The 20,546-nt window shown below is 42.1% G+C and overlaps 1 protein-coding gene across 2 annotated transcripts in view; it reads right to left on the bottom strand.

Moving 5' to 3' along the window:
* The window catches only part of LOC121939025 (insulin receptor substrate 1-B), an 81,574-nt gene that overhangs the window by 46,223 nt on the left and 14,805 nt on the right, over window positions 1–20,546 (bottom strand). For both annotated transcript variants that reach the window (XM_088073961.1, XM_042482175.2), the window contains exons 2-3: window positions 14,017–14,318; window positions 10,581–13,695 (exon numbers count right to left, since the gene is read on the bottom strand). In XM_088073961.1, the coding sequence (XP_087930087.1) occupies window positions 10,581–13,695; window positions 14,017–14,318 (3,417 nt within the window). The remainder of the gene's footprint in view (window positions 1–10,580; window positions 13,696–14,016; window positions 14,319–20,546) is intronic.

Below are 20,546 nucleotides of genomic sequence, written 5' to 3'. Positions count from 1 at the left end.
TCTCCCTTACACTGCAGTCAATGGAAGATTATGTCTGTGAGAGAGTGGACCTAAGGCAACACACGCACACACACACACACACACACACACACACACACACACACACACACACACACACACACACACACACACACACACACACACACACACACACACACACACACACAGAGAAAGGCAAGTCCCAACATCACTCCCTAATGAGGGCAAAAGTCAGTCACCACCTTTTGCCATAAATCCCACTAAAGAAGACTTAAACTTTTCTTTTTAGTGACAGTGGCTACTGTTTGGATTTCCCAGAAGAGAGAACGACTGATAAAACCACTAAACAAAACACTGGCGCTTCCTAAAATATGCAGTTTATGTTTGGAAACTGATATTCCACAAAGAAATCTAATCAATTTTGTTACGGGTCAACACTTTGTCATCTATCAGTAAATTCAACTTTTGTAAACTGATAGTCTGCAGCATAATAAAAAACCACTGTGCTATTGTGTATTAATATTATTTTTCTATTATTTTTATAGTTACTCAAGCTATTGAATATGATGAATGTTTGACCACAGATGGATGAATCGTTGCAGCTCCAGTCTGCACTCAGTGGGCCATCACGACATAAATAAGCAGAAAATTAACGTATTTAACATGTTAATTCCACTACAGGAGCAACTTCTCTGCAATTTGGTGGAAAAATACATGTGCATATATCAGAATCGGCCAGAATGAGTTGGACAATGCCTATCTGATATCTGCAAAAATGCAATATCCTGCATCCCCATTCAAATTCATGGATATAAAACGAAAACCAGCTCTTCCTTGATTGTTTTTTATGAATTCACTACTATCCGAAATACACGCCCACACTGATGCAACTACTTGTACTATAAAGCCAAGATGAGCAACAGTCATGGCAAGCAGTTGCATGTTTTCTATTGGAACCTGGTGGCCTTTTAGATAAACATACACACTAACACTGTATTTTTTTTCAGTTTTTTTGACATGCAAAGTGTTCATGTCAAAAACTGTCTGGATAAAGTTTATTCAAAAGGGCTTTTGTGAACTTTATAGACGTTGTGCACTTGCAAAAGCTCACATTTTTTCACTAAAATCCAACTGTTACATAAAAAGCGACTACATTTTGACTGTATGACACTCTGCAGCACCTGTTATGTATTTAGCACATTGTTTTTACACAGCACAGTGGATCTCCATGATGCCGCCAGATGTGGCTGCACAGAGATTTGTGGAGCTGCTGCAGCTGTCGTCGACGCCTGCACAACAAACTTCTATCACACAGGTTTGCAAAAAGCTCAACATTTACTGTTAGTATACAAAAGGTGTCAGAGGGCATAAAACAGCATCAAAACAGAGTTAGTTTATGATAAAAAGTGCCAGTGGAGGCTCCCAGGTCCCAAGACCCCAGAAACATCCCAAAATCCTAAGAATGTCCTAAAATCCTAGAAGCATCTTAAAATTCGAGAGATGTACAAAAATCCAAAAAATGTCCTAAACTCTTAGAAGCATCCCAACATCCTAGAAATGCAAGAAACACCCTAAAATCTGAGAAACGTCCGCACATGTGAAAAACATCCCAACATCCTAAAAATGTCCTAAAATCCTAGAAAAGTCCTAAAATTCCAGAAATGTCCTAAAATCATCTCAAGATCCAGGAAACATCCTAAAACCCTAAAGATGAAGCAGTGGGTTATTTTTTACAGTGTACAGCTGAGAGCAGAATAAAGCACCAGGAGTTTTCTACAGTTTCAAGTGGCTTCATGTGCGGTCTGCAGCGGTGTGTGTGACAGCTCGACCGTCCATCACAAAGCTCTGTGTGTGTGTGTGTGTGTGTGTGTGTGTGTGTGTGTGTGTGTGTGTGTTAGCGTTCAACTCCGATTACTATTTTAGCCCTCAGATTCGCCTACTTGGACAGAGACGGGGGCCTGTAATGAGACGATGCTGCTGCAGGTGACCTCATCACATGGGAAAAAACGCCTCAGCCTTCGAGTCCTCTAATAAACTGTGTGTGAGTGTGTGTGTGTGTGTGTGCGGTGAGGACGGACACACAACCTTCAACATTCCCCCCAAAAACCCAAACAGAGCGGAGTTGTTGCTATGTGCGGTGCGAGTTCGGTGACTCCCTGAACAGACCACCCAAACAAAGCAAAGCGGACTTCAGAGAACTGAACGTCCCCGACTTTAACAGAAACAAACCTCCTTAAAGTGACGTTATCCAAAGAAACCTGCCTAAATATGTGGAAAAATATTAAATAAACACAGGAATATGGCTTCTGTTTACTCTAACTTTATTCTCTGCTGTCCTCGTGTATCTAAGCAGTTATTCGGCATCCTCCTGGGGGGGAAATCCGTGTGTCATGCTGTAATTAGGCTAATGAATCAAAGTTGCAGTGCAGAGAAATTCAAGCTAATTTTCATGTAAATATGGATTATGTAATCATGAGCAGCAGGGGGGGCACCTCCCATCTTGTCCTATTTTTCACATCCATACAGTCAATTATACAACCGTCTAGAAGGCGAAATCTGGCTCACACGGAAAGATTTTTCAAATCTTGAGGTTGAAAATGGAAACGGAAATTTTTTTTTTTGTTAATTTTAAGTGAACTAGTTTTACTATAATACTGTAAAAAGTGGAATTTGACCATTTTTGTTGTTGTTGTAACAGAAAGTTACAGTTAAGCTATAACACTACTTTGAAGTGGAACTGAGCAGTTTCTAAAGACATATTTGATTTTGTTTACTTTTTTATTGAAAAAACAAATGCTGCAAGTGGAATTGACAGCAAATTTTAAGGACATTTTAGTTTGTTTACTGGCTTATTTTATAACCCCCCACTCCACAAAAAACAAAAAATAATAAAAAAAAATGATGCTGTACAAACTGGATTTGTTAGCCATTTTTAAAGACATTTTAGTTTCTTTACTTGCCTATTTTATTTGAAATAAAAAAGCTGCACAAAGTGGAATCAAGAGCAACTTTTAAAGACATTTCTGTTTGTTAACTTGCTTATTTTAATTTTTTTTTTTTTAAAAAAAAAAGCTGCGCTATGTGGAATTATGATCACAACCATATAAAGATATTTTAAATTTGTTTACTTTGCAATTTTGTAAAAATGCCATGCAACCAAACTGTAACGCAAATGCACCGGAAGTACTTGAAGCGTGCAGCTGTATCCTATGACTATGTTAAGAATTTCATTCTTTTCTCGCACAAAATATGAGGCTGACTGGTCCAGTAGTTTGCAAGATAAGCTGCATACACACACGTGCACACACACACACACACACACTCACACACAAGGGGCCACACTCCCCTGATATAAAAATAAGAATCAATTTCTCAATAAACGGACAAAAAATGCAATGCACCTTTAAAAGTTAAATATTGACTTTTTTTTTTTTTTGTCCTCCATAAGTTCACTGCTGCTATTCTGGCTGCACATCTGTGCGCATTCACACACACGCGTAAATATGAGTGTGTCACTGTGACTGAGAGCCTCAGTCTGCAGAGCTCAGTCTGCATCCTGCACACGGCACAAACCAGGTTAAAAAGGCACAACAGATAAACAACCGAGTACACACAAACACACACACACATACACACACACACACACACATACACACACACAGAGACACAGAGACACACACACACACACACACACACACACACACACACACACACACACAGACTGCCCTGAGCCTCACCCTGTCGGGGGGGTCATGTCCCGTCCACGTGGTTGTGTTTTACATAACACTACTAGTGCTGTTAGTCTAACTGAGTGCTGCCCTAGATTACACTCAGAGCCAGAGAAGCCTGTCAGACGCAGACAGAAAAACTGTTTTGTGCAGAGGAGTGAATGCACGTGCAGTTTTTATAATGTGGATACAAAATAAAGTCAGTTCAATGACTAAATAATTTAAGGAGAGTTCTGATTTATCACATTTTTGCTCTCATTTGTCCTGCATGCAAAAAAATAACTATACTTTTTGGAAACCTTGGTGCAGGCTAATTGATTTGAACCCCAAGGTAGATGGTTTGTTTGCAGTAAAAAAGCAGGTTTCCCCACAGTTTTAACTCCCTTTTATTGCATAAAAAGGTTTTATACTACCATGAGGTGGTATTTCAGGCATTTTGAATAAGCCATATATCAAAAAACTGCAATAGAAGCACTTTTTTGGGGGGATTTTGTAGGTCACATGATGCTGTGGTCGATAGGAACCGGCTCCCTCGGACACGGTGCAGCAGACGAGTTTTCAAGTTTTTAATCCGAGATTCCTCTGTGAAAACGTGGACTATCACTTCCTGCGTATAAGGAGCTCGCCTTTCCGTTACCGCTCCATGACACGCCGACGTCGCCTTCGATTGAAAATATTGACAGCTTGTGCGGTGGCTGCAGCAGAAATAAACCTGTTATGTTTTGCACATCCATCGCCATGGTTACTGGAATATTATCGAGGAGAAGTTATCGCCATTTTTAAAATATCATTTAAGTTTTGAACGAAACTGCAATGGAAATCCACCTAATGTGGAAAGTCTGTCATGAAAATCAGATTTTCAGAAATAAATCTGATTCGTCTGCAGTCTTAATGTAGCCAAACCGGAGTGATATTTTAATTCCTTCTTTAATCTCTAAAATTAAAACTTTAATTTCCAGCATTCACAGAGAAACTGTCAGCGTGACAGACAGGCGGAGTGATTGCACATCACCGCTGATGTCTGCTGCGGACAGGATCTGGTTATGTGCTGAGTTCCAGGTCGCTCCGCTCTCTGACTTTAAGTATGTTTACCTCCTCTCGGCTCACCTGACCTGAGGCTTTGAGGAGGTGCCAACCAGCTGCCAACTGGAGCAGGAAGCCGAGCAGCTTTACCAATAAAACCACAGGCTGGCTGATTTTTTGAGAGATTAACCCTTTGAAATCTGAGAAAACTAGTTTGATTTCTTTCAAAAACAGACGACAATGAGCACGTTAACAATAAGTAGACTAAATAAGTAAAAATTACCTGAAAATGAAGAAAAAAGAAAATTTAAAAACAAAATAAAAGACAAAAAACAGCCTTAAGAAAGTGCAAATTTTTTTTTCCTGAAATACAATTAAACATTTTATTACAAAAATATAAATAAAGTTTTCTGGACTTTTCCCTTACTTTTCTGATAATATCTGATCGTCACCCTGCAGGTTATTTTTCTAGAAAACTATTTGTCAACTTTTATTAATTTTTCTGCAACTTGCTGGACATTTCTTCCCAAGTTGCTTATTGCCATTTGCCCCATATTTTGAATAAATACATTTTCTCATGTTTCAGGGATTGAAAAGCACCAAAAAAAAGGGAAAAATACACTGGAAAATATTTGCAGAACACCACACACACACACACACACACACACACGCACGCACGCACGCACACACACACACACACACACACACACACACAGCAGATACTGATCCAATTGGTCAGTTATGCATGAGTTTTACCCAATTAGCCAACAGTAAACAAATGTAAACAGTCCCGCTTCTGTGAACTACAACAATGTTCATGTGATGCAGAAACGAAGGAAAACAAACCCACATTTAGTTTAGATTAGTTTAATTTAGTTTTTTAAATGCGTTAAATGTATTTAAAGCTTAGATCCAAACGCTGTTTGAGTGCGCATCACGGCTCAACCGGAAACACATAAGAACCGACCTCCAAAACGCACGCACGCACGCACGCACGCACGCACGCACGCACGCACGCACGCACGCACGCACGCACGCACGCACGCACACCCTCCTCCAGATGGTAAAGAAATAAAGTTAAGTGACAGCTGGAAGCACGGATAATAAAAATGATCTCACATGGTTTTCCTGGAGGAGGTTTGTGGGAGCGGTGGCTGATTTAATTTTAATTAACATTTTGTCCAGAAAAAAAATCCACTTTATTATAAACTAGATGTTTCACTCTTTCGCTCCGCTGAAGGTCGCAACGCTCGCCAACACGCACAAAAATACCCACATCATCACCGTCTGTCACACTTTGGCTGAACTTGACGCTCATAAAAAGCAGATCATTAACACATAAACTCATATTAAAATACTCAGAGATTGTTGTTCAATCCTGTTAGAATCAACCTCAAAAAAAAAAAGAAAAAATTAATCTCCCAATTTTCCTACATTTAGATGAACCGTGCAAAAAGGACTTCATCAGATGTAATTTTTTTCAAATTCTGATGCATGTGCAAAATGTGGCGATTTTTGGAGCACCATCAGGCCCTCAAAATTTGAATTTATTTGCTCTGCGTTTGGTGATTGGCCCTAAAAATTCCAAATTTAGGCGCCATTTCTCCTGCAGAGATATTTGTACACGAGTCACATTTCTTGTAGCGTATTTTTTTTAAAAATTCATTTCAATATGAAAAAAATGAAACTCGGAGTGAACTATCTCGCCCTGCTTTTCCTCACTATCCAAATCACTGGAGGTTATTTTTACACATTGCTTATTACATAACCAGCGTCAGATAGGATCGTTTTTGGCACATGTCCCACTACTGATGTTCAAATTTAGCCTTTAGTCCTCAGTGCCAAAAGTATGCACCCCTGAGACAAACGCACGCTCTCCTCCTATACATGCTGGTTCCTGTCGAGGGGAAAAAACATCCCTGTAATTACAGGCAGATCAGGACTCTTAAAAAAGCACACAGGATCCACACAGACAAGATAATTAATCGTTTCTAAGCTGCATTTTGCTCGTAGTAACCAATGCATTGGTCGCTACATGTATTTTTTCTTTTTTTAAAATTGTGTCTGTCTCTTTTTTTTGGTTGCTGTTCGCTTTTGAGCAAAAGGAGAAATCTATTTTTAAGTCTGCGAGCTTTTAGAGGGTTGAGTGAAACACAATGTGAAAAGGAAGGAGGACGAAAGGCGTGAAGACAAAGAGGGTTTTTTTGGTGAAAAAATGTTGTGTGTAGTGAACAGAAGGGAGGGGAGGAATTCCAAAAATCTGTCAGGCTGGATGTCAGACGAGGACAAAGATTGTGAAGAAGTTCAAGCGGTCAAATCGAGAAAAAAAAATAGAATCAAAATGATAGAAAAGGGCACAAATTATGGACTGCAAGAGATTTCAGGAGAGTCCGCTAGTCCCGGGGCTCGGCCCTGCTGAGGCCCGCCAGGCGGCAAAAAACACCCGAACAAAAGGATCATTTATTGCAGGAGGAAAGAGGGGGAGGCGGGCTGGAGGGATGAAAGGAGGGGGAACACTGTACAGAGGCATTTGAGAGCTGAGTGAGTGAAACACTGGCCCCATCTCAACATTCACAGCCAATGTGTAACATTCTCCCCCACGCTGCCCCGCTGACATACTCAGCAGCCAGAGCCCATATGGCCCCGCTGGGGTCTCGCTTTGTATTTAAAGGTGGCCTATTGTACTCTTCCCTATTTTGTGTCCTTTATCTTACACTGAATAAAGCTCATGTCAAAACTGGACAAGTTTCAGAAACATTAGGTACGTAAAAAGTGATCCTTGTGGGCAAAAAACGCAGGTTTCGAAGTATTCTGAATACTCTGAGTACGTTTTTTTTTTCTATTCTGGCTCAGTATGATGTCATAGTGTACATCAACTTGTTTTGCTTTGGGGGCCACTTTTGCAAAATGACAGGAGGCCAGGGGCCAGTCGCAGCAGCTTCGTACATGTTTTCAGGATTTTAGGACATTTATAGGGTTTTGGGATGTTTCACGGGAAGTTTCTCGGATTTTGGATTTCAGCCTGTTTATAGGGTTTTCGGACGTTTCTAGGACTTTTGAATGTCTCTCGGGTTATGGGACGTTTCTCAGATTTTGGTATGTTTCTCGGATTTTAAGACATTTCTAAGATTTCAGCCCATTTATATGATTTTGGGAAGTTTATGGGATTTATAGGATTATTTCTAGGATATCAGCATGTTTCTTGGACTTTATGATGTTTCTGGGGTTTTAGGATATTCTTGGATGTTTCTTGGATTGATAACATTTCTAAGATTTTAGGATGTTTTTAGGATTACTGCACCATCATTGTAGAACATATACCTTCTGCAATGATGGTGCAGAGACGCCAAGATGCATAAAACCCGGAAACGCTGACCAATCACAGCATAGTGAGCTTTTTGGAGACTTAAAGAGACAGGCACTAAAACGAGCATTTCAGACAGAACGTGACTACAGGTGTTCAATCACAGACAGTGTGGGGAAAAAAAAGCGTTTTTAGAAACTTTAAGTACAAGTATGAACCTGAAAATGAGCATAACAGCTCCTCTTTAAAATACACTTTCCGCTTCCATCAACATGGCCTTCACTTCCCAATAAAACCGACACGGCGGGCGACGTATGGATGCAGACTGATGGTTCATTTCCATAAGTGGAATACAAAAAACCAACTGTTGAGCTCAGCCGTGCTGCACTCGCCACAAGATCCCATGATGAATTTTTGCAAATGCCTCTAAAATCTTCATTAAATCCAACCGTGGAGCCGGGCTGCGAAATGTTTACCGCAGAAACCCATGAGGTTTAAATCTGACACGACCTACGGTGCAAATCATGTGGAAGCTAGCAGAGGCTACATAAACAACAAGGCTTGGCAGGATGCATTCATCACAAGAGCCCCACTGTGGAAGGGTAAGTAAGACTACTGAGTGTTTTACTGATGCATATAAATCCACATCTCCATTTAAATGCTGCTCTATCTGCTTAGACTGCAGGCGTCTGTTTCTTAACAGGCCAATTTGGTGCAGACAGTGGCTCAAAGAGAATGTTTTTCTATGAGGAAACGTCTCACAGTGACCTAGTTGAGGCATTGTTTAGCTGCGGTGGTCCCCCACGGCTTGAAGATTGCCCCACACAGTATGAAATATATATACATACAATGAAAATTCATTGTGATCATTGTAAATCTGGCCTCCCTTGCTGACAAAAAGGAGAATTTTTTGTGGATGGGCTCTAATATGTGACCATGGGGGGTGGGGGGGGGTGGGGGCTTTCTACTTGGATTAATCGATGTACAAATCATAGTAAACAATATGCATGAAGTCACGTACAAACAAAACAACCCTACTTCACTGCATATTTTCCTTCATAACATCATTTTAAAGCTACATGCTTTTGAAAACTCACAAAATCAGGGTTCCTACAAGTTAAATTTAGGAATGCCACTCAGAATGAAAAAAGGTCAATTTTATCGTAACAAAAACTGAAGAAAAAAATTGTGATTTTTTTTCTTTAAAAATGTGGCATTTTTTAAAAAAAATTTCTCACTTTGGTCACAAGAAAACCTGCACATTTGCAAGGCATGTTTTTTTTTTAAACAAAATTACATCATTTATCAAAAAAAATTAAATTGAAATTATCATTGTATTTTCACATTTCCAATAGTCCATGAACGCATCATGTGTTATTATACAGGTTTTTGGAACACAATTCTATGACTTTTCAAAACTTTCAGGGTGTAGTTTTTAAAAACTTTTCCAGCCCTGAAAATTTCTATTTACAAATTCCATGATTTTTCCAGGGTTTTTCATGACTGTACAAACCCTCAAATATTGTACTCAATGCATTTTAAGACTTTTAAAGGCTCTGCAGGAACCCTGATTAATGCTTGACTTTGGGCAAGCAGATTGCTGATCTATGAGTAAGCAAAAAAAAGGTTGAACCCTGTAGATATAACAAACACTCCTGAATCTGCACTCAAACACCGAAACACCTTGAACAGATCAATAGTCATTTCCAGAATATTGACATTCATTGATATTCCAATAAGATGTTTGGCCTTGAGCTCCTTCAGATAAACTATATAGTGTGCACATGCTTTTAGAAGTCCATCAATCCCTAGAAAATCAAATATATTCAATGCATTCATACCTGTGCAATAATTACATTTATTCTAGAGCAATAAATACTCCAAATCTAGTGATTAGTCCAAATTTAATTATTTTTTTCTTACGATCTTGGAGCCTGAGTTGTTGGCTGTGGATTAAGTTTTTGTTTTTTGCAGCGTCATCCTGTGTGTTTTTATTACACTAATCAGGAGCAGCGTTCCTAATTTCGTTGCATTCTGTACAATGACAATAAAGGCTTTCTATTCTATTATGAATTGTCAGAGCAGCTGTTCAATACCATATATATCTGTATTACTGTCTGCATAATACAGATCAGACTGGCATCCGCATTCTAATTTGGCGCCAGGTGAAGTTTGATTATAGATGGAAACGGGAGGTTGTGCTCCACTGGTTTATCTCAAAGGCATCTGAATAATTACGAAAAGCTGCCATTACCACTGCAAAGAAGGTCATACTCAGACATCAGAAAGGTGGAGATTCTTCAAACTATCAAGAATAGCTTAATATAAGCTTCCTATGTATTTATTATTATTTTACTTTTTTTTTTTTTACTATTTTGTAATCTGTTATTATACGAACAGGTAATTCTATTTGTCATGGTTAAGGTTGCTGCAAACATATTTTTTTTAAGGTGACAATTAAAAACAATTTAAAAAAATTGGGAGCATCTGAATAACGTCACATAACGCAAGAAGGAAGAAAAAGTTTTAAAAGGATAAACTCTTACCTGTTCCCTCCTTGTTTCCGTTCTGATGTGTCCGCAGCTCCTCCGATTTGTAGAAGTCGATGCTGGCGTAAGTGTTGAGGCTGGAGCTGCTGTTGCTGCTGCTGCCAACCGCCGCGCTCACTCCCCCGACCCCAGACCCTCCACCCAGTACCGAGAAGAGCCGAGAGGGGGCCTGACTACCTGAGGGTCCATCCAGGCCCAAATGGGGGCTCTCTTTGTTGGCCAAGTCCAAGTCTATGTAGTTAAGGCCTTGCTCTGTGGACGAAGTGTTTGCGGGGAGTGGCTGCTGTCCGGGGAACTGAGCGGGGTTATCGGTGACGGCGCCGTTGCCCCACAGCATGCTCTCGAAGCCGAGGCGGCGGGCCACGGCTTGGGCGTGCTCTGGAAAAAGTGAAGCGGTGGAGGACGAAGAAGACGTGGAGGTAGAAGTGGGGAGGGAAGGCGGGGCGAGGAAGGTTTCGGAGCAGTGCCGTCTGCGTCCTTGGGGGTCGGCGCGGATAACTTTCGCCCCGTGGTCGGGGTTGGGTCCGGGTTTAGTGAGGGGGAAGTCTAGACCGCGAGGAACGGAGGGATCAGTCCTGGTCGGGGAAGGGACTTTGGGGGAGACGCTTGTTGACGACCTGGGGACGGTGTTACTGTTCAAGCTGAAGGCCATCTCTGTGTAATCTCCGCAGGATGTCGGGGACTCTGACGGGACGCTGCTTTTCCGAAGCGGGGCCTCAGCCACTTCAGCGCTCTCTTCACGAGTACTAGTCGTACCCTCATCACAGGATTTGGGCGCATGAGCAAGGGCTGGTGGTGTGGGAGGGGTGTGGAAAGACGGGAACACTAGTGGGGTAAGGGAGAGGGGTGACGGGGACGGAGAAGGGCCCAAGTCCATGTTGACGTACTCCGAGGCAGCTGGTGGCGTGATTGGGGCAGAGGGGCTGCGGGAGAGCGGGATAAAGTTCCCTAAGCAGGAAGTTGGTCTGTGTTGAGGGTGCTTGCTGCTTGATCCATGAGGAAGAGACAAACCGTGCCTGAGACCCCGACCACGCCCTCCTCCAACCCCACTCTGGCTGCTCTTGTCCCCCTTGAACTCGATGCTCACATACTCTCCCGGGCTCTTCGGTTCTGGCGGCAAAGGGTTCTCACGGACCCTCGGGAGGGTGTTCGCCTTGGATACATCGACAAACAGACTCACCGGTCTGTTCCGACCCCCCTGCTTGGACAATCCGCCAGATCCGCGTCTCTGCTGGAGCTTACTGCCGTCTTTGGACGGAGCTCCCCCGGTTGTCACCGCTCGGTCCTCACTCTCTCCGAGGCTCTCGCTGCTGGCGGAGCTGGACGAGTATGAAGAAGAGGATAGGGACAAGTGGCGTCCAACTGCTGAATTCCCTGTTTGCTCCTGACGCCCTCCCACAGTCCGACCGCCACCCATACCCCGACTGCAGCTCCCATTGGGCCTCCTTCCTCGCCCTGGCCCATCATCAAAATGTCCAGCTGAAGGGTTATGCTTGTACGAGCGAGGAAGGGAGTAGTACGAATACACCATTTTGGGTGCTTGTTGTTGAGAACTCGTCTCTGAGTGACCTGTGTGCTCAGTAGGAGGCGGGCTGCCGTTTACAGAGCGAGCGCTGATTGGCGACATGTTCATGTAGTCACTACCCGCCCGGCTGTCTGCGCTGCCACTGCCGACCCACGCCCCTCCAGAGAGACCGCCGCGCTGGTCGGGGGAGCAGCTGCTGTTGGGGGACATTATCATGTAGCCGTCGGAAGCTGGTGGCGGCCGGATCTGCTGCGGCGGGGATACGCTGTTGTTAGGCGTCATGGCCATGTAGTCGTCAGCAGGTTTGGAATCAGAGTCGGGGACGGAGACGGCCAATGATTGGGACGCTGGGGGTTGAGTGACCCCAGGCAGCATGGACATGTATCCATTGTCCACACCGATATCTATGCTTGCCGCTCCACCGCCGTCGCTTTTGAACTCCCCCGCCACGTCCAAGTACCCTCCTCCTCCTCCTGCGGACCCGACGCCCGTCAGTTCCCTCTGTGTGGACGAGGAGGTGGAAGCAAAGGACTCTCGGCTGGTGCTCCTGGACATGATGGCGTAATCTGCGGAATCTTCATCTGCCGGCTCCTCGGCTCGGCGCTGACGTGGCGCCAGCCTCTCTAAAGCCATCGGAGGTAACGAAGCACGTTTGCTAAGCAGCCGGCGTTCAGCTTCGCTTTCCCGGCTGGAGGAGCGACGCAGGACTCTTCTGGTTTGGGGTTGCGAGGCTGGTGTTCCTGGTGCTGGCATAGAGCTGGACATCAAGCTCCCTTGGTTACTGCTACTACCACCACCGCTGCCGCTACGTTGGCCCATCAGGATGTAGTTAGCTCCTTCCTCGCCAAGCGACTGGCTGCCAGCGCTCCCAACAGAGCTCCCGGGGAGGCTCGGTGAGGGGAGGAGCGTGTGATCCCCAGGACTGGAGCCGTATTCATCTGAGGAGCCGTAGTCGCTGGGTGAGCCCGAGACGGAGGCGCGATGGGAGGGAACGCGGCTGTAAGCACCAGATCCGGGACCGCCACTTGTAGACGTCACTCCTCCAAACTCAGAGCCGTGCCCGGAGCTGGAGGAGAGGCTCGGCGCTGGGGATGGCGCCGGGGTGGAGATGGAGCGCATCAACCCATGAGGAGTTTTAGCAGATGTGGTGGGGGCTGAACGGGCGGACTTTGACCTGAGGATCGGCGTGGTGGAGCAGGAGCCGTTAGTGGAGGGGCTGGAGCACGGCCCTTGGAGCGGCGTGGTCCCCGCTACCCCGTCATCACCTTTTCCGCCGTCACTGGCGGTGCGAGACCTTGGGAAGCTGTGGCGTGGGGTGGGAGAGGCGTTGGCACTGCTAACCCCTGCTCCTCCATTGGCTCCTCCAGGAGGCTCAGTTCGGGGTCGGCGCGTGAAGCCCACCTGGCTGGGAGGAGGGTTGGGGTGATGGCGGCGCGAGGGGACGCTGATGGGGTTAGAGGCGGTGGCCCCTCCTCCGGGGCCGGAGTTCGACTGAGACTTGCTGCGTTGGCGGAACTCCTCGCTCAGAGCCTTCATGGCCTCGAGCAACGTTTCGTGCATATTCTGGGCGACCACCGAGTCATCAACCTATGACACGACACAGAAACTCAAATCACGACTCTGGCAGACTGCAAATTTATTTTGGGATTTAATTACAAACATTTTTTATCTTTAAAAATTATTAATTATTAATTAAAACTTTTTTGTTGATTTTTGAAAAATAATTTTTCAGGTGATTTTATTTTTTCTTTAAAATATTTTTGGCGAAAAAAAATGTCGATTATTCTATTAAAAAACTTTGGGACCTTTTGTTTGGTAACAGTTTCTCTGCGTCTGTTAATTATAAGCTATTAACGTATATGTGGAACTGGAGGGCGACATAAAGGTAACTACAGATTAAACGCTCACCTGCATCCAGAACTCGCCCGGGCCCGTCACAGCAGAGCGCCCCACCTCTACGAAGAAGAAGTTTTCTGAATGTCCGCAGCGTCGGACGTTCATCAGCTGCAGCACCACGGCGGCGGCGTCCGAGTTGAGCTTGACGAAGTTGACCGTCTTGTCGGTCAGACAAAGGCGGTAAATACCCACCAAGTTCTTGGCTTGACCGAGGCCTTTGGGCCACACCTTCACCTGCCACACCTCTTTAAACGCAGGCCCGGGATTGGGCACGCCGTAGTCGCCCCCTTCGCTGCTGTCGGTGGGGTTCTTACCTACGGAGACAAGAGGAGATTAAAAAGGTTACTGGAAAAAAGCAGAATAAGACTGGATATGAAAAACAGAGGAGTGATGATGATTCATACACATTTTTACCAAAAACTTTCCATGACTTAAGGGTAATTTTCAAAGACCATACATTCTCTGAAATGAAAACTATGTATTTATATATATATACTGTATATATTTAAATGATGAATATTTAAAAATAACTAACGGACTGTTTGTTATTTTTAAGTGGGAAGGAGGTGATACAAAAAAGGTACCAGGCACATTTAGTTAAAAACATTTTCAACTTTTTTTTCTAGAATCATTTTTGGGGGTTTTTCAACAAAACATTTTGGTCTTTTATTTTTTATTACATTTTTTGTTGACTTTTAAAGAAAAAAATGATTTTTTTTCTTTTAAAATATTGGTTGGTTTTTAAAGAAAACATGCTTTCCAAACCTGAAGGCCTACCAAAAATCTAAATCACCAGATTATCAACCCCTTTATCACAGCCAGAAACAGCATAAACTGAAACTATCACGGGATTTTCAAATTTCCAAAAGCCCTGAAACACACCATGAGTTCTTTTACAAGTTTGTAAAACAAAATCCATGTCTTTTCCAAAACCTTCTGGGCATATGTAGTTTTCCAAAACCTGTAGGCCTGGAAATTTTTATTTGCATTTTCAATGACTTTTCCAGGTTTCTCATGAGTGTATAAACCCTGTGAAGAACACTGGCTGCAGAAGGGCACTAACATGACCTTCATGCATCTGTGAACAAAGGGAACACCAGGTGAAACCACCTCTATTTACCTGTAAGTGGAGGACAAGGTACCTTTATTATGTAAGCTCTGCTGATATTGAGCTTTTCACTGATTTTTAAACCAGATTTGCGTTGAAACAGAGCATGCAGGAGCTTGCATACTGTACCTGCAGGGTCCATACCTGGGGTCTCATTTGTCAACGGACACCCTGACACACACACACGCATACCAGTGTGGAAAATGAAACCGCTGACAACTGAAGCCCCGCACGATGAATAATGACTGCGAAAGAAAAAGCAACCGTTGTGGAAAAGCGACTTGGAAAATGCTTAACAAGTGAATCTTCTCCAAAACCAAAGCAAACAAATGCCAATAGATGGCCTGAAACCTAAGAGCGAAGCACTCAATAAGCTTCTCAAGAGCCACTTTCTGGAGCCGCTCCAATGACAATAAACTGGCTTTGTAAACTAATAAAAATCCAGTGTCTTTTAGCCGGAGAACAGGCAGTCCATTCACCCCTTTTGTGTTTCTGTACTCAGACAGTAGGGAATTACTGAGGCGAGGGAAAACAGAAGAGAAAGCTCTTGGTGAGATTTGATCCAGAGCTGTTGGGGTCCAAACAAAGACCTACCTAGTACAACATTTAGCCGCCTGTTTGGAGTCTTAAGTCACCTTATTGTTCACAGATCTGAAGCAGGAATCCAGAAAATGACCTTAATTCTATCATGCTGTGCGGCTCATTGTCTGCAGCTATTGACTCTGCCTCTGAATATACCGCAGAGTCCCTCTGAGCTCTTTAATTGGCAGCCAAGAGGGACCTCACATCTGCGAACTAAAAAGCCAAAGATTATAGGAATACCATGTTATGAGTCATGCTTTAGGGTGGATTCTTATTATTCTCAAAGGGTTAGTTTGGTATTTTCAACCTGGATCCTATTTTCCATGTTTTTATGTCCAAATGACTGATGGGAACAACAATTTCTGAAAGACAACAGCGACAAAACAGGCCGCAATCTATCCGATCTGGGCACAGTAGATGTGCATCCACTAAAAGTGCTTGTTTTTGTCACTGACGGGCTCAAATTAACATTATAAGCATCTAATAAAAATTATAGAAATGATCCCTACAGAGATAGAGTTTCCATAATGTTGTCAGACACTTACTATAGTAATCTGAGCCTGTCAGTGACAAAAACAAACACTTTTAGATGTAAATTGCAGCCGTCAACCAATATTGGTTTTTCGGGGCCGATACAGATACAGATTATTAGTAGTTAATGAGGCCAATAACTGATATTTAGAACTGATATGCATTTACAAAAAAAAGATCTTTCTGTCATTATGTAGAATTTGGAGTATAACGAACTCCAACACAAAACTTTAAATGCCTTTAGCAAACGTTTAATCAAAACTAAAACTTTCAACTTCAGATACAGCAAGGTCCACTTTTTTTTTTTTAAAGTCAAGTGACAATTTAAATTAAAAAAATAAAGAAAAATAGCTCCCTGAGGTTTTACAATGATACAAAATAAAATGCCGATACAGATAATCATCAAAAATGCCAAAAAATCATCCCCGATAATTGACACCTAGTACACAGATGATGTGAACAAGCTCACAGTGGTTACACTGCAGCCTGTTTTTCACTCACACACAAAAATATGGGAAAATTAGGTTAAAAAAAATCAAATTTACTCTTTACGACACAGAATCAATAAACTTCATGACAAGACTAAAGAAACAAACCTCCACTGAGAGGCTCACCTGTTCGCTTCACAGGAACAGGATGTTCTTTGTGTAAAAATGAGCACCTGCCTTATTAAACATCTGGCGTATTGATGATTTTTTGACAACCAGCTGAGCGACGCATTATATTTTTCACAAAGTTTGTGTGGTATTCTACTTTAAGCAGCGATTTTGGCCCAATCAGGCTAATCACAGTGCACCGCGCCCGCAGAATCACAAATGTATGATTGCACGTCTGCATGCGTTTGTTGTTCCTTTCCCATGCCTCTGCTGCAAATCCTACAATGACAACCATATGCAGACAAGAAACCTCAGCGCGCACAGTGGACGCCATATTAGCCGAGCTTCCGTTATGACAAACATTTCCCTCAAGAGCCTCTTCCCAAAATATTTTTTTTACTTGTGATTGCAAAAGACGGTAACGGGGGGGGTGTGACGTTTCTTCTTCTAGTTCCCTTCTCAAAAATTAGACGATGGCTCGCGACTTGAAAGAGACTCAGAATAGATGTTTTGTTGAAAGTCGTGGAGGCTGCGGCTTAGTGGCTCTGCGTGTGTGTGTGTGTGTGTGTGTGTGTGAGAGAGAGAGAGAAGCACTCCCCCCCTACATTAGATGACTCACTCAAGGCCATGCATGCCTGTTTCATGCACTGCTTTTCTCTGTGTGCGAGCGAGCGAGGAGCCCTGTTTGCCTCCTCGATTTAGATTTACAACAGGAAGTGATGGTTTGGGGATTTTTTTCAGCGGGGACCGTCGGAATGAGGGACTGCAGGAGATTGCAGAGAGATAGCACACGAGAAAAAACGTCCCTTCAAAGGAATACTTCCCCTCTCAAATGACCGTCTGTATATAAAAACACTTGCTCCAAGTTAAGTTGAATATCAAGAAAATTGTGTTTATCTCGCATGCCTTCATGGTGAACGAAGGATCCAAAAAATGAGAAAATTCTCGATTAATTGAAGTCATGAGGAACTGTATCTAGTCTGAATAAAACTTTATAAATAAGTTTGTTTACAAACTCTCACACAGCTCATGCGGTGCTCACAAAAACCTTTAAAAACCTTAAAAACTGAACTTTAAACAGAATTATCGACACTCTCTTATAAACCAGACTCCACTGATAAAAACAGTGACACAGGAAAAGCAAATGTCCTGCAAATACAAAAGTAAAACAATAAAAATAAATAAATAAATAAAGTAAAAACTATCTAGAATATAATATCATTATTATTATTATTATTATTATTATTATTATTATTATTATTATTATTATTATTATAACAACTACTACCAAAAAATAGAGAAAAATATACAGAAAACTATATTTACAATTCACATATTTATCTATTTAAAATTTCTACTGAAAAAGGAAAATACATATTTATTTTTAAATACTTTCTTGTGGTCATTTTCTTGTTTGCTTGTTTGTTTTACTTATTATTATTATTATTATTATTATTATTATTATTATTATTATTATTATTATTATTATTATTATTATTATCATATTTATTTGCTTATTTTCCAACAATTTTCTTGTAACTTTTTAATAATTTCTTGCTAATTTTTGGGCCTTTTCTTGTTAAGCCGCTCAAGAAATCAAGCCAATTTAACCCATCTTTGAAGGATTATTAGGAAAAAGTTTATTTTAGGATTGCTTGGATTTAAAAGAAATAAATAAATCTAATAACAGGTTTTATTCATTCTAAAATTAAACCGTCCGGCTGGTTGCTTCCCGAGAGTGCGGCATATTCCTCAACGAGTGTCTCTTCCTTTCCGAGAGCCCATTTAACGTGTCTTCAGGAGAGCACAAGTGTGTTGTTTGTTTTGAGTACAGTGAAGCCTTAAACCTCAGCTGTGCCCTCAACAGCACTTCCACACGCAAACACCCTCGATCTCAGGGCCACTCCAGCTGCGCGCGCTCATCGAAGACTCTCAGAAGCACTTAAAGTGGATCTGCTACAGGGGTGCAGACTGATTTACCCCTATCGAACGTCACGGACCTTTTGTTTGTGGTTACATAAAGCTCGGGTTGATCCTGCACGGAGCCGTATGAATTATAGATCTCCCCTGGCTTTCCTCCAGGGGGACTTCGTGGCATTGTGGTGCTCGGCAGAAGATGTCTGTGCATGTTCTTCCACTTTGCATAAAGAGGTTATCAGCCGGTCGGCTTCAGTGCAGCACAGCGGCACCCGTATCCGACATAATGGCCCTTAGCAGGAGATGAATCTAAAGGCGGATGCAGATGAAAGAAAAACACACCTGGAGCTAATACAGCATCTGCGCCGGGCTTGCTGGTTGAATAAGGGCGCTGCGTGCAGAAAAACACCTTGACACGACCTTGAGGGAGGGTGTATGTCAGGTCAAAGAGTTTACACAATGTGACTTATTTTAAAGTTTCAGGACAGTGTTGCCCCGTTTTTAGGAAAACATCTTACACTGGCTTATTCACGCACCAGTTGTTTACTTCACTTTCGCAGCGACCACACATGAAAGTTTCAGCCTTACGCAGAAGCTGCACGGCCAACACTGCTGTCTATTCACACACGTTTATTTGCTCGAGCTCCCTCGAGAGCATCAGACTGTATATAAAGCTGTTCATACACATTTTTACTCATTTTCCATGAGTCTGAGGCGAAACCATACATCCCCTGAAACAACCATCTGTACCCCTTATCGGTTCTTCTGCATTACTACATAATAGTTTTTGTAAATGTATATTATTTTAAAAATAACTTTTTCATCATTTGGTGATGCAAAAAGGAGGCAGGGGGCATGTCAAATCATTTTTTAAGCACTGGGGAGGGACTTCTGTTTTCATTTTGGCTTTAGGGGAAGGGCAAATTACATGTTTTCTTTAAAAAATAAAAAATAAAAAAGGTGATTTTTCACATTTAAAACTTTTTGGCAATTTTTCAAGAAATATATTGGTGATTTATTTATTTATTTATTTATTTTTACTTAACACATTTTTTTGACCATTTTCAAAATCAAATTTTGTGCTTTTATTTTGCCTTAAGATGTTTTTTTTAGTGATTAATAAATTTAAAAACGCTATTTATTTCTTTTCTTTTTAAAAATCGTTTTGGCAATTTTTAAAGACAAAATTTGACTGCTTTATTTTTCTTATAAATTTCATAAAATTTGATTTTTTTATGAGAGGGGAGGAGGTGGTGCAAAAAGGAGGAAGCAAGTCAAATTATTTTTAAGCACTGGGGAGGAACTTCTGTTTTTTATTTTAACCTTAAGGGAAGAACACAACTTTAAATGACTGTATTTTGTATTTATTTTGTCAATACAGGTGTTCCCAAACAGACAGCATTATGAAAATAAAGTGTTTCTGAACATTAAAGCATGTGAAAATATTATTGTATACATTTTTAATACAAGTGTGAACCTAAAAAATTAGCATAATAGATGATCATCAAATAAAAACTGCTAAAAAATAAAGGCGGTGGATACTCTGGTTTTGTTTTAGTGCTTGAATATAAGTCATTTAGTTTTTTAAACTTAATCTTAAATCAATAGGACCCCACTCAGTGTTGCAGAGCGTCAATAATACCCTCCTGTTAGCTGACACAATCCACAGGCCCCTCTGGACCCCTATGGAAGACCTACTTCCTCAGGATTTGTGTGATACCCATAACAATAATCAGCCTGTCACTCAGGGAGGAGCTGTCAGTATCCCAGCAGGCATCTGGCAGCCCCGGGGGTAACGAACGCCCCAC

The sequence above is a fragment of the Plectropomus leopardus genome, chromosome 23 (genome assembly GCF_026936395.1).
Source record: "Plectropomus leopardus strain MGB_pleo_1.0 chromosome 23, ASM2693639v1, whole genome shotgun sequence".
Lineage (NCBI taxonomy): Eukaryota > Metazoa > Chordata > Actinopteri > Perciformes > Serranidae > Plectropomus > Plectropomus leopardus.
This window is presented reverse-complemented; position numbering and strand designations above follow the sequence as displayed.